Source organism: Phasianus colchicus, chromosome 1 (genome assembly GCF_987193195.1).
Source record: "Phasianus colchicus chromosome 1, bPhaCol1.hap1.1, whole genome shotgun sequence".
NCBI lineage: Eukaryota > Metazoa > Chordata > Aves > Galliformes > Phasianidae > Phasianus > Phasianus colchicus.
This window is the reverse complement of record NC_143436.1, coordinates 78055670-78070208: the sequence shown is the minus strand read 5'-3', so window position 1 is coordinate 78070208 and position 14539 is coordinate 78055670. Positions and strand designations below refer to the sequence as shown.

At 43.1% G+C, this 14539-nt stretch overlaps 1 protein-coding gene and 1 long non-coding RNA gene across 3 annotated transcripts; one reads left to right on the top strand and one right to left on the bottom strand.

The window, feature by feature from the left end:
* On the bottom strand, positions 1 to 7808 carry LOC116240940 (solute carrier family 2, facilitated glucose transporter member 3). The gene is made up of 10 exons (XM_031611515.2): positions 7655 to 7808; positions 5266 to 5361; positions 3685 to 3845; positions 3210 to 3450; positions 2894 to 3056; positions 2099 to 2286; positions 1673 to 1777; positions 1179 to 1280; positions 741 to 944; positions 1 to 291 (listed from the first exon to the last, which is right to left on the bottom strand). The coding sequence occupies exons 1-10, from the start codon at positions 7667 to 7669 to the stop codon at positions 70 to 72; spliced, it is 1497 nt and encodes a 498-aa protein (XP_031467375.1). The 5' UTR covers positions 7670 to 7808; the 3' UTR covers positions 1 to 69.
* Positions 7809 to 7946: 138 nt separating this feature from the next.
* LOC116240942 (uncharacterized) lies at positions 7947 to 11226 on the top strand. 2 transcript variants are annotated; one of them, XR_004169425.2, is made up of 4 exons: positions 7947 to 8143; positions 8391 to 8483; positions 9376 to 9606; positions 10806 to 11226. It is a non-coding gene; the product is annotated as an uncharacterized LOC116240942 (long non-coding RNA). The 2 variants fall into 2 exon arrangements; XR_016470187.1 differs by having other exon boundaries at positions 9376 to 11226.
* The last annotated feature ends 3313 nt before the right edge of the window (positions 11227 to 14539 follow it).

Genomic DNA, 14539 nt, shown 5'->3' with positions numbered 1-14539 from the left:
ATTTCTTTGCTTATTTCTTTAATGACTCTATGAATATGTAAGAGTCAAAAAAAGGGTGTGTCATGAATTTTAGGCATCTTCTTTGTCAGGTTCTATGCTGTTCATCTCCACCATGGGATTCTTCTCTATAGGTGGCGAGGATGGAGAGCATGTTTCTGCTTGTCCTTCAAAACCCCTGGAGATGTCTTCAAAAGTCCTGCCCTTGGTCTCTGGCACTTTGAAGTATGTGAAGATGAAGAAGATGAGCAGGAAAACAAGGAAGATAAGGAAGACATAGGGGCCACATAATTTCTGCAGTGAGAATAAAAACAGGTGATTTTAATTTGAAAAAATTAATTGCGAAGTCATTTCCTTCTCCAACAATAGCCTCATTGACTTGTCCTCAACATAAAAGATCTTTTTTTTTTTTTTAAAGTACCATATTTCTGTGGAGTTATGAAATGATTTAATACTGGTTCTGGTTGTCCAAAACTGAGGCCTTTAAAGGTAAAGTTTAAATGTATTAAAATGGCTCTAGACTAGAGGAAGTAACGAAGCAGAATGTTAGGCTACAACACTCTAACCTTCAATAGAAATCAGAATACAGACTTGGGGACCCCTTGAGGGATTCAGCCATCTGCCAGAAGTAGAGCCAAAATTCAAAGAGATCAGACTGCTAAAAACAAAACTTCTACAGCCAATCTGGACACCCATGACAATGCTGCAGCTCTCTTGAAGCGTTCTGCAAACAGAGTCCTTACCTCAGCATAGGGGAATAGCATTCCCACTAAGAAATTAGAGGTCCAGTTAGAACAACCAGCCACTGCCATGGCTGCAGGCCGTGGGCCTTGACTGAAAAGTTCTGCCACAATGAACCAAGGGATAGGTCCAGGGCCAATCTCAAAAAGGGCCACAAAGCCAAAAGTGGCAACAATGCTGATATATCTGATCCAATCCACAGCATCCTGCAAAGAAATAGGATATTATTAACTGCAATCTGAGAAGCAAATATGGCACAGCACAACATCCACCATCAATTCTCTTAGTTGTACTGTGAATGCTATAGCACAGCTCCTGCCATAAGGAAGCTGCACTTCTAGCCCCAGCTATAAATGTCTTGCTCTGAAATTCAGCCCTCTACAACTAGTCTTACACATCCCCTACTAGGGTCAGTCTGGATAAAACAATCAATTGCTCACCTTCAGAGCCAAAGCAATAGTCATAACAGCAGCACACACAGCCATGCCACCCAATCCAACTAAATGGAGGGTCCTGCGCCCTGCACGCTCTACCAGGAACAGCTGAAAATACAAAGAATTAAGTTAAGTAGCAAAAGCAGAAGAGGCTCCCTCATTCAGCATGCAGTGCACCTCTTTTGCATCTTCGTGTATTCCTCAACGTCAAGTCATCAAGTTGCTCTTCAGTACAAGTATTACTCTTCTTACTGCCTTCCCTTATCTTGTACCTCCACCAACACTCTTAATTTCATCCTTTACTTCATTTTTTTTTCCCCCTCTTAAAATGTATGTTCTCTTCTCCCATAATACTTTTAATGCATTCTTTTCTTTGCTCTTGTAGGCCAATAGTTAACTGCTGCTTTACTACAGCACAACTACCTGTCTTCAGTCACATCCCTCAGAAGACCCCATGCAGACAAGCAACTTTTCTCAAAAGAATGTCCTGTTCTACTTACGGATACAACAGTGAAGACTGTGTTTACCACACCAGCTCCAATGGTAGCATACACAGGCTCTGTGATACCAGCTCTTTCAAAAATCCCTGTAGAATAATAGAATACCTAGGAAGAAAAGCAAAGAGTTAGACACCATTGCAGTCTTAGTGTTTGAAAGCATGTTCCTCATTCCTTACTTAATGGCACAATCCTAACAAGCAGTCAGCAGTATAAAAGCAATCAACAGCATAATTCCAGTCAAGTTCCATTTGCTTGATGCATATCTCTAACGTCCTGCCAGGGTATGTGCAGTAGACGTAAAGGCCAAAATGATTGCCATCTTCATATTTGCAACCTCTACATTCACAAAGATGTTTTCCAGATGAAAGACATCTTTGAAAGACTAGTTTTCCCAGAAGCCCAATAGACAAGACAAAGATAACTCACAGCATTGATGCCTGAGAGCTGCTGAGAGAGTTGTAGCATGATGGAAATGATAATGGCTTGACGATAGTTTGGAGAGCGGAAGAGCTCTGGTACAGTTGCTTTCTTTTCCTGAGACATTTTAGCACTCTCTTCTTTCATCTCCAAGATGTCTTGAGATACATCTTGTGTCCCACGGAGCTTCTGGAGAACTGTAGGAAAGAATCCAAAAGCATAAGGTGGAACATTCCCACAACCACTAAGTTTCCCTAGACCATTCTGCTATTTGAGGGAAAGCACACTGGGAAAACAGAACCATATACAAATCTGTGTTTGGGCCTGCTCTGCTGTAAAGACAGAGCCACTATATGCAGCTTTTGCTCATTTTTTCAACTCACAGTTCAGAGAGCTGTGATCACCATGGAAACCAAACTCAGACTGTAGACACTCTTCATGTTACTTGTGCTCTGAACTTGCATTTGATCCCTAATTCTTGCCAGAGACGATTCCATGCCTCTGTGGTAAGGGTAGACCCTCCTAATCCATTATTAAATTTGCTTCAGGTGGAGCTGATATTTGCAGCAGCTGGTACTGCCACATCCCACCAGGCCAGGTGCCACTTCTTAATCCCACCAGGAGTTCATTGGGATTCTCAACTCCTGACACTGGTACAATTTAAAAGATGGGAGGGAAGGGTTAGTACCCTCTGGGATTCACATCCTTGTCTACCACAAATTCTAAAGACAATCTCAGCCTTCCACTCAAGCTCAGAGCAGGGAATTAAAATACAGTCCTGCCCCTTCAGAGACAAGTTCTTACCTGTTTGTGCTTTCTCTTCCTCCATCTTGTTGATCAACAGGAAACGGGGGCTCTCAGGGCAGAAAAGAAGAGCCACACACTGCAGAACTGCTGGGAGAATCGTGAACCCCAACAGCAATGGCCACAGTGTTTCAGTCCCCATTATCTCCTTGAGGCCAAAAATCTACACCAAGAATTTGAGAGAAATAAAGTTGTTGAAATAGAGTATGAGAGAACAATATACTGCTCCTGATGACAAAGGCAGACCACAAGATCAAGTCCACAAAGCCTCCCCTCACGTACCCTTTTCCTCCAAGTAGAAGTCTGTCAAGCCTACCTGGGCCACCAGGATGCCTATGACTATGCCCAGCTGGTTGAGGGTTCCAAAGGCTCCACGAAGGCTGGTGGGTGAGACCTCACTGATGTACATGGGAACAAAGCCAGTGCACAGACCACAGAAAAGGCCAATAATGAAGCGCCCAATTATCAGCATCTCCACTGCCTTTGCAATCTTGGATAAGGCCATGAGAGCACCCCCAACAAAAGCCAAGATGTTCACCAGCAGCATGGAGTTTCTCCTGCCAAGACAGAAATACCAAGTCTGAGCTTTAACTAGTAATAGAGCAAGAAAACCATAGGGAGAAAGATAAAGCTATCCATGACTCTTATCTTGGGAGCAGGGAGAGAACAGTATTTCCTGTTCAGCTTCTGCCTTTGCCTGCAACAGTTCACATCTCTGCCCTCTTCCTCCCACTCCCCTCCACTGCAGAGCATAAATTCATTAATAACTTGTATTTGTCTTCCCAACTTACCTGCCAAATCGATTGACGAAAAGGCTGACTGAGAAGGAGCCAATCATACCTCCTACTGAGAAGATTGCCACAGAAAGGGACCATAGTGAGGTAAGAAGCTCTGGGGAGATAGCCTCCCCACTCCGCTGAGATAGAGTTCTGTTGAAGAAGGCTTGGATGATCTGCAAGAGAAACCCAAGTAGGTAAGGAAGGTTTCCAATCCCATGGGAGAGGAATTTAGGAAAAAAATTTGGGATCATTTTTCTATTTTCAAGGAGTTATGCAGCAAAGATAGGCATTAAAAATTCAGTAGAAAGCAGCAGGTTATGCAAGAGATCAGAGTGATGAAAGAGGAATAAAAGTTTCACAGAGAAGTTCAGAGACTCGTAGTAGAATGATAAGAAATGGATTGTTTCACATAGAGCTGTCATAATTAAGGAAAGTGGGCTTATCTTCTGAATGTTTTCAGATGATCAGGGTCACTGCTGGTGTTTCAGGCATGAGACGGGAGTGCAAGAGAATAAGAAAAACAGCCAGAGAATGAAGAGGAATGTTTCTGGCAACACCAGAAATCTAGCAATAGAGAAGGGCTCTCTGCAAATGAAAATAGTTCAAGAGACATATAAAGTTTCATCGAGTTAAGCCTGAAAGCAGAAGCTTTATGCAAAACAATCCTTCACTGTTCCTTGGGACAAGATGAGATGCAACATAACAGGGCTGTGTTCCAATCTGAGGTATCCTTTTTGATAACAAAGGGAGCACTGCAAGAACTGAAGGGGATGTGGCCTCAGAATGCACCCAGCAGATGGCAGCAGGACATTAGCTAGGAAGGACCCTACCCCCCAGGATGTGATGTGACATCTATTCCTGGAGGTGGGGTGGATGTGGTATTGGTGACTCAGTTCCTGAGAAAAGAACCATCTTAGTTACAAGAAAACTGCATTTCTAATTTTCTTCATCTTTTCTTCTTTTTTCTGATGGTATAAGCATGATTTGTCTTTCACAAACACTGAATTGACACTTAACACAAATAAATAAATGAACAAGTCAGAGGCCCTAAGAGAAACTAAAACAACAGCAATCCCTACCAACCCTCTCGGCTTATCTCTGTGCACTGCTCTCTACACGCCTTCTCTGCCCCAGCTGTTTCATTCTGACTCAGAATATCCTGCCTCATTTCCTGACCTGGTGCAACAGGCCAGAAGCACGTTCTTACTCAATTTGTAAGTTTGGAGCAGAGTAGCACCTGGCAGAAAAAACTGAATTGTGTTTCCTCTCCTCTTGTGCCCTAAAGGGGAAGGGGGAAGATAAACTACTAAGAAACAAAATGACAACCCCTGAAGTAGGTGACAATCCAGGAGAAGGCAGATAGACCCCTTCCTTTCAGCAAAACTCTGCACTTCAAATTAAAATCATAATTCTCTCTGATCTCTCTCCTCGCCAGTAACTTTCCTGTCCTTTAAATGTCTTCTTTCCTTCAATTCAAACACCACAACTAAACTATTAGCTGTCTGACAGCTCCTCTCTCCTTCCTATGCTGTTTTTTTTCCTCCCCAGCACATTTACACATGTTTTTTCTCCCCAACTTATTCTTCCTCTCACCTTTTCAGGAGCATTAATGACACCAGTGTTGTATCCAAACTGGAGAGATCCAATGGCAGCAACAGTAACAGCATAGATAAGGGTTGCAGTGATTTTCTGAATAAAAAAAGAGAATGCAATTGTTTGGTTAATTGGTAGCTCATGCTTTCTATATAACTTGAGTTTCTCTTCAGCACAAATAGCTGAAGAGCCAATCTAGCTGGGCCAATTGTAATGAAGAGCCAAAAGATAAAGGAACATGCTTATATCCAGTGAGGATAGGTACCAACAAGAGACTGGAAACAGGTACAACTGAACAGTAACAATTCTGTGATTAGAAGGAGAGCCTGTCAGGTCCTACATCTGTACATCATGACATTTGACTACTTCCAGCTCACTAGTAATTAACACACCAGCTCCATCAGCAGCTGTTATTTTAGCTTTTCTATAAAGCTCTGCTGATCTCTGACATGTCATGAAACAAGGGTCTAACTCTTCCTCATTCTAACTGAGGAAGTCCCAAAAATAAGTGGGATATGGATATAATAAGGGCTTCTCAAATCTACATAAGGGCTACACTGGCAGTCACTTCTAACAGTTAAAGTTTACACTCTTCAGCAGCAGATCTGCTTTTCCCAGGCTAGAAGTCCCCAACCCTGCCCCTAAAGCTGGCACAGCAGCTTCCCTCACAGAAAAGTCTGTGCTGCCAGCATTCCTCATTTATTTTTCTTGCCACTGAGTCAATAACGAATATTCAAAACTAAGCACAGCTGGAATTTGAGTACATGTGAATCTATGTTTGGTTTTTTTTTTTAATTTAATAACTACTCAACACTCAAAGCCATAGAGGAAGCAGCTCCAATCTCAAAAGTCCCAAAGATCAAGAGACTTAACTGTCAGAGAAAAGCATCTGATATTTTCCAGGAGTAAATTAATGCATGGTTTCCCTCGGCTACATCATTTAAACATCCCATGTTAAGGTCTCTTCCTACTAAGGTTAATGCTGGAGGAAAGGGATATATTCCTATATTCCTGCATTGAGCAGATGATTCGCATGCTATTATTCACAGCTGAACAAGGTATGCCTTTTATAACACAGTAACTGACACAAGAGCATCCTTTCTCTCAAGGCCCTGCTTCTAGTAGTCATAGTTGACCCTTTTCCTCTGGATGCAGCAGGAATTATAGGACACCTGCTTTGTGAGCACCTCTTGCCTATGTGGTCCACACAGAATCAAGTTTATAACAAGGTTAGTTTTTTCTCACCACCTATCATGCTTCATTCTCCTTACTGTTGTTAGTTATTCAACTCCCACCCAGCCTCACACCATCCAAGATATCACATGGCCTGACCCAGCCTCTCCAGTGAGAGACCACAGTTTATGCATGGACCGTTTGTTACTGCTAGGGGAACACCTCCCAAAACAGAGAAACTCAGAAATAACAGCCGTATAAAGCAGTATGTAAAGGCCTAAGGCTGAGGCCTATACAGCGGTAAGATGCTCAAACTAACACTTCTTCCTCTGACCACTAGCAGCATCAGGATTCAGCAGCAGCACTCGTGAAGCATCTAGCAACAGCTCCCCTCTCCTCCACCGATAGCAACCTCAGAGTAGCATAAGTTTTTAAATCCAACTTGAGATGCCTCTGCCACACTCCGAGTGACTTTTGTCAGTTCCCTCTCCCTCCTTTTATTTCAGCTTCTCACACTCCTCTCATGTCCCATTAACATGGAGGTAAGAGCACGAGGCTCCCCGACACCGCCCTTCCCGCTGAGTAGAAATCCCTTGATTTCCTGCTCCTCTCCCTGGATGCTCCTAGACTCACCGCAGCCCCACGGGCGCACAGGTCACTCGTGGCCCACTGCAGCCTGCTCTCTATAAAAGAACAGGGAAAGGGCTTGGCTCTATTTTCTTCCGAAAATCGAGGGATAGTTTTAACGTACGCCGCAACGCCACCAATAAAACGCCTGTTTTAACAACCCTCATTTAAGTATCACGAATCCGCTGCTATTAACTCTGGGACAGATGACCACTACTCAGCCAACAAAAGACACGCCGTGATCGAAGCGAATTAAATATAGACGGTGTCACGCGGGCAGCCGGTAACACGCACCAACGGATCAACCCCACGGCCTGCAACAAACCTCCCTAGATAAGCTCCCCGTCCTTTCATGATATAGAGCTCTCGCCGAGCCGCCAGCCGAGAACCGCGGCCTGCCAGCCCCGCCACCACATCTCTCCTCGTTCACAACCGATGGCGGCGGGTGACGCTACGGCGATGAACCGCAACCCGCCGCCAGTCGCGACCAGATCCCTCCCCACTCCCGCCGACAGCCCCCGGCACTCTGGGGCAGCGGCCCCAGCTTTGCATCAGCTCTGCATCAGCTGTGACCGGCCGCACTCCTCACCTTCTTGTCAGCCATCTCCTGCAACGAACTGCTCCAGCACCCGCACCCAGCCTAACTGAACCCCAGAGCTACTCCGCCCACGCGCACGCACCGTTGCAGCGTCTGCGTGACAGCGCACCCTATACCCCCCGGCATCTACGTGTTTATGGGCTCAGTTCTGGGAGGGGGACGGAGGAGTGGCCGCGGCGGCGGGCGGTGCCGCCCCTCGGTTGCCATTGCGCCGAAGCGGTTTGAGATGTGCAGCCAGTTGCTGATGCTGTTCGGCAGTAGGAAAAATTTGTGAGGGTGCGGGGCAGCTCTTGCGGAGGCAGGTTTGACGCTGCGCAAGTATCGGCTGATGGTAGTACACGCGAGTGGATTGCGTGGAGAACGTTGTTTTGAAGCTGTAGTAAAAAATGCGTGTAACGAGCACACACGAGCAAAAGCAGAAGTTACGCTAGGTGCTGGTTCCTAACTCGTACTTTCTGGAGGAGACTTCTGGATGCCTGGGTGTGGTTTTTGCTTGCTACTTGTTTTGCTTAAAGATACATATTAAAAAAAAAAAAAAAAAAAAAAAAAAAAAAAAAGCTATAAGCAGCGGGGATAAAGCCTGCGGTGTGTCTTTGCAGCTGCACTGAGACCCATACTAGCACGCTTTCCAATCAAACTGGCTCCTATATTATACATTTATTTGCAACCCATCCTTAAGATAAAAAAATATATTTTTTTTTTTTTTAAATTGCCATGTTTCTACCAGGAGAGCAATGAAGAGCTGTACTTTCAATTCCGGACAAAAATGTTGTCAAACAGCACACGTCTTCGCTGAATTCTTCTGAACATTTTGCGAATGGTAACAGCTCAGACACGGGGCAGGGGTGAGGTTGCAGTCAGAGGAAGTTGCCATAATGTCATTTCCCTGCAATGGAAAATTATCTGGGGTGTGCTCATCATTTTTGTTACCAGATTCTGAGGAATCTGAGGGACGTTTTAAGTTCGTTACTACTTATTACGTTCCTGTTTCTTTGCCACCTGATCACACATGGGTACATAACTGAAAATTTATAGTGCAAATAGGGTAACAATTCGTCTCACTCACGGGCCTTTTTGCGTTGTTTAAATAATGTCGCCATCAGGGGGGAAAAAAAAAAAAAAGAAAAAAAGCTGTTGTGTAAAAGGAAGTCTGCAAATTCCTCTTTCTTAGGTTACATGATAAAAGCTCCTCTGCACTCCCACAGAGAAGCACGGAGAGACAATGACGGGAGGGGGTATACAATAAAGCCCTGCCCAGATCCTCCTCGGCTCATTACCGGAGCCATCAGCACATCAAAGTCTCATCTCCACATGCCCAGAGGGGCAAAATGGCAGATGGGAAAGCAATTGGGGGCTCAGAGGAAATATCACCTGACTGGGCCACTCCCGGGGTTGCTCTATTGTCCAGGTGCGAAAGCCAAAGCTCTGAGCGATGTCGGAGCAGCTTTCAGGCTGGGATGGGGGCGTGGGGATGTGCACTGCTGCACGGGACGCACGTTCCACAGGGCTTACAATTAGGGGAAGAATCAGAAGTGGAAGAAGGGAATAGTCTAGATCATTTGGGGAGGAACAAGCGTGGGAAAGTGGAGAAATAAGGGAAAATAAGGCTTTGTCCCATCTAAATCTCTAGCTGACCAGTGCCTTTCTCTATGCCTCACCAGCACAGTCTGTCCTAACTTGCCATTAAATTTCATGTCTAACTCTTTTCCTAGGTGATGAACACCCCATTTTGGGTGTGTGCATAGAAGCCTCAGTACCAGCCACTGCAGTAGGACTGTGCATCGGAGGGGCCCACGTGCCTGTGGTGAAATGAGCCCAGGTGTGCAGGAAGTTGCAAAGCAATGAGTGTAAAGGAGCTGCTTCTTGGAAGGATCAGGAGAGTCCCAGACAGCTGCGAGAGAAGCCATCTGTGTCAGAAACTGAACTATGGCTGCAGGCTTCAGGTCTCAAATGATTGGGTGCCAGCAAAAGGGGAGACTGATTCAGGAACGGATTGAGTATCTGTATTAGGTTACTCCAAAAGTAATGCCTCCTGTTTCTTTCCATGGAAACTCCCAGCAAATACAAAGGGCACAATAACACTATTGGATAGAGCAAATTCTCAGCTACAAAACACAGTTTTTCAACACAGTCACCACCATTAACTATGCATTTTCACCTGTGATGAGAAAGAGCCTTCATGCTCTTGTGGAGGTAATACACTGTCACCACATCCACTGTACCATCCACTGTGCTCACATCCACTGTTCAGTTTCCATAAATACTCAGCTAGGGTTAATGAATGTCAACATGTGCAATTTTTTCCTCATAGAGGCATTCAGTTCCTTCACATACACTTCCATGTCAGACACCACATTGTCAGACTGCCCTTCTGCTCATGTATCTGTGTGGTGGTCACATATGTAGGTATTTATGTGGATTGAGGAGCTGTGGAGCTTTGCTTCTACCAGGCTGCCATATCTAGCCCTAGCTCCCTAACACTCTTTGACTGATCTTGGCTCACATTTATTTTTCTTGTTCCTAGCTTATTTTCCACTTAATTGCATGCATAACAAACTCCACCTTGAATCTGATTACATAGATGTCTCAATCTCTGGCATTAGTTCTGAATATATTCAATTACTAGTTAATCTGTGAAGTTGCTATATTTGAAGAGAGCCTAAGCATTTCCAAATTTCAGAGGAAATCTCCGGACAGAAAAAAAAATCTGCTCAAATTGCATCACTTCTACTTTCTTCTTGGCCCACATGACTCAGTTGCAAGTGCTGGGAAATTCATATTTCAAGATTACATTAATCATGAAGTTTGACTAAATTAGTTTAAATACATGTTTAGCTTCTATTCCAACTTAGAAGCAGTACAAGTTTATCTGAAAATTATGTCTCTGTTACAAGATGCAGAACAAACTGAATGACAGTTTCTTATCCTTGTGGAGCTGATGGAATCAATGGCAGTAAAAAAGAGACAGAAGCTGAAAATCCATCACTGGGAAAGAAATTTCCTTAAGAAACGCAGAGAAAATACCCTACTCTCCCATTTCAGCTGGTTTTCCTCCTGTTATTCTGATGGTACTGAAATACTTAGTTTTGAAGTTTGCATCACAGTCTGTTCCTCTTAAATAACACTTTTGTTTCTGTTTTAGGACACACATTTACTTCCCACATTGTTTTTATGAAGATCGTTTTTATGAACATCATCCTTTGAGTAGCTATGGGAGAAGTATCTTAATGCCTTCTTAGCAGAGATACCTGATACTGCACCAATTAAAACTATCTACTTAATAAGGTTGAGTTGGATTTTTGTTTCTTTGTGGGTTTTTTTTAATGTGTTTTTGTTGTTTTATATATGTGAATATAATCATAGAATAATAGAATCATCAAGGTTGGAAAAGACCTCCAAGATCATCTATTCCAACTGTCCATCTACACCAATATTTCACCACTAAACTATTTGCCTTAGTACAACATGTAAACATTTCTTGAACACCTCCAGGGATGGTGATTCAACCACCTCCCTGGGCAGCCTGTTCCAGCACCTGACCACTCTTTCAGAGAATAAATTATTCCTAATATTCAACCTGAATACATCTTGAGGCCATTCCCTCTAGTCCTATCACTAGTTAGGCAGCAGAAGAGACTGATCCCACACCTCATCACAACTTGCTTTCAGGTAGTTGTAGAGAGCAAGTGTATTAATTGCATGAAGATGGAGACTCACTGCAGGTTACCAGTTGTCAACCAGCCAGTTTTTCAAGGAAAGGGCCAGGCAGAACTTCATGCTGACTGCCCCACACTATCCTAGCCATAGAACAATGTGAATTGGGAAAGACTCATTGTATACTTGAGAAGCTTCATTTATTTTAGCTTGGAACTCTTACATAACTAAAATGGTGCATGCCTAATAATGTTTCATTTCCAAATAAGCTACATTCTCCAGCTGTTTTTATCAGAGAATGCTTATTCAGCATTAAGAAAGAACTCCAACAACAAGCAAGCCTGTTCATATTTTATCACAAGGGTTGGAGCTGGAAAATGGTCCAGCCAGAAGCACCTTGCTTTGGCTTTTTGAGTATAGCAGTGGAACTCCAACAGGCATGGCAAACACATGTCATATACACAAGGTCTTGGCTCAGAAAGTACAATGAGAAGACATAGGAAGCTGAGTGCTAAAAAATATTTTTTATATCATCCATACCTCCACAACTTATTGGGAAAAGGAACCGATCGGCAGAAACTGATCAACTTAGCATCATTACCCCCGCTGTCCAAGCAAGCTCCTGGCAAAATAAATTCCACCTTAGCCTAGCTGCTTTGTCATATCTGCTCAGTATTCAATCAACTGGGAATGTTCCACGAAGTTCTTTCCTGCCTTTTTTTTCTCCTTAAGTTACTTTCCACCCCTCTTTGTTCTGCATTCAAATTCCAAAGGATTGCGGTGAATCCTTTCTCATGTTTCTTCCTGTTTTGCCCGGAGAACAAATTCTTCAGAGATAAGAGGAGAATGAACAAGGAGAATTATTATGCAGCGTTTGCCGTGAGAGATGATTTTGCAGTTTTCTGTTGTGTTTCTAACAAAAGCGTATTCAGAACAAAGGAGAGAGAACAAGAGCCAGCAGGGGCCAGATGCATCCCCCACTAACCGTGAGTAACTTTCATTGTTGAGAAGAGCTGAGAAAGAGTGGGAGAAAGAAGGAAAGATAAGGAGAAACAAGATGATGGGTGAGGAATAGGTTGGTCTGTAGACAGCAGAATGTTAAAAGAGTGAGAAGAGAGATAGAGAAGGGAGAGACAGAAGACAAAACCAAACTAATACAAAACAAGAAACGAAAATGCATATTAAGATGAAAAAGAGAATTAAACAGATTAGAGGATCAAAGCAGAGAAATAAAAAAGAAAACAAAGGAAAAGGCAGCAGCAGACTGTGTGAGAAAAAATATAACAGGTGAGTTGATAGAAAAGGCAAGCACAAGCAGACAGAAGTACAGGAAGAAATTGTGGAATCAGTAAGCAGAGCACACACGTAGCACTATCATTAATCCAAAGTCTTCTTTAACCTCTGCCTTTTTCCATGGTAAAATGTAGCTGAGGCTTCTTAAAACCTACCTAATTAACCTAGTTTGTTAATCAAATCATTACTGTCAAAAGCTTCTAATACTTTAACGATCACTTGCAAAGGGGAAGTAATTTTTTCGAGAAAAAAAAAATCGAAAAAACAAAAAAAAACAACAAAACAAACAAACAAACAAACAAAAAAAAAACTACAGAAAACAACATGCAGGAGAGCAAACCATGAGCAATAGCATTATGGTGAGAGCTGTTTCCTGCACGCAGCCTGCGCTACAAGAGAGACGTGACACCCAGAGAGTCGCTTGAGGTTCCCTTGTTCCACCTCCCATAGCACTTCAGGCCTCATCCACTTCTTTCGCTCTAAGCTACCTACCTACCTATTCTTTTTCTGATTAAAGTTGCAAAGACAACAGGCTTTCCACTATAGACAGAAGCCATATATTTCTGTATTTGTTTTTGTTGCTGATAATGTTTTTTTTTTTTCCCTTGTACTGTCTTTTTATCAGTCTTTAATATTGGTTTATATCTAAGAATAGCAACAATGAAATAGATGCATGAGACTTCGTGGAGAATGCTGTACAAATGTTTTCATAACCAACAGTCCTTTATATGATCCTTCTCCATTTTGGCTTCCTTTTTTCTGGTGTCAACAGGCAACAGGTGAGCTGTCTGAAATTGTTCAGAAGCTTCTCAGGATTGAGATGCTGCAGGGGCTGTGGAGGTAGAAGGCACTGGCAGAACTGTGCTGGCAACTCAGGGGTAAGTTGCCAGGAGGCTGCAGCACAAAAGAAAAAGGCTTTGGCCTAAATATCTGCAGCAAGGTTTTTAACAGTCAATGGATCTTACTAGAGTTTTCTCTACTCTGAGCAAGAAACTGGATTTGAGAGGCAATGGATGAAGACATACTGGCTATTTAAATTCAATTTAAAAACATAATCATAAATGGAGAAAAAAAGTTCAGACTAGTAAAATTAAAAAGATATTTTAGTAGCAGAGTCCTGACCAGCATCATAGCAAGAGGAAAGCATACTAGGTTCGGTAGAGTGGTTGGGTTGGGGATCAACTCATAAAAATATCAGAAGAGGAATAGAAGGTGACAGATGAGGAAGTAATGGCTGCAGTTCAGTCGAATCTTCTGCTGAGACCATTCCCTTCTTTTCTTGAGGACTGAAAAGCAGCATCATGAGTGGGTTTTTTTTTTTTATTAGTCTTCTCCAAAATAATCTTTATTTCATATTCTTGGCAAAACAATATATTCAGAAGGGGAGGGGAAGGGGGGGAAGTTGTTTCTTAATGGGAAACAGTTTTTCTCTGGAAGACATAAAAAGAAAACCTCTCAAGTACATGCAGGGCACTGAGCAAGCCCAAAAGAGAGATGACAGGAAGTCTGATGTATTTTTCTGCTTAAAGAGATGCAATGCTGCAATAATACAGATACTATCCAGAAAGCATTTGCTTTCTCACAGCATTTTATGCCTAGCCTAGCCAATCCAGAAGTGCAGTAAGTGCCAGGGCATGCTGTCTGCTGGCACATAGAGCCAGTCTTGGCCCGCACACCATGGCATGGGGTGGAGACATTTCAGCAGTGTAAGCCACTTTTATCTCTTGTCCCCATTTAGACATACTTTTCACACCCCAACATTAGCAACAGAAAGCTATGCACACAGCCAGTACATACACACGCAGTATGCAGAGGCAAACCCACCCACTATGCACACACTCCCCCACAATTACATATATTAGACAGATATGTATATTAACACAGCAGCTCAGACACAAACACACTCACATATAACTAGGCACAAGCAGA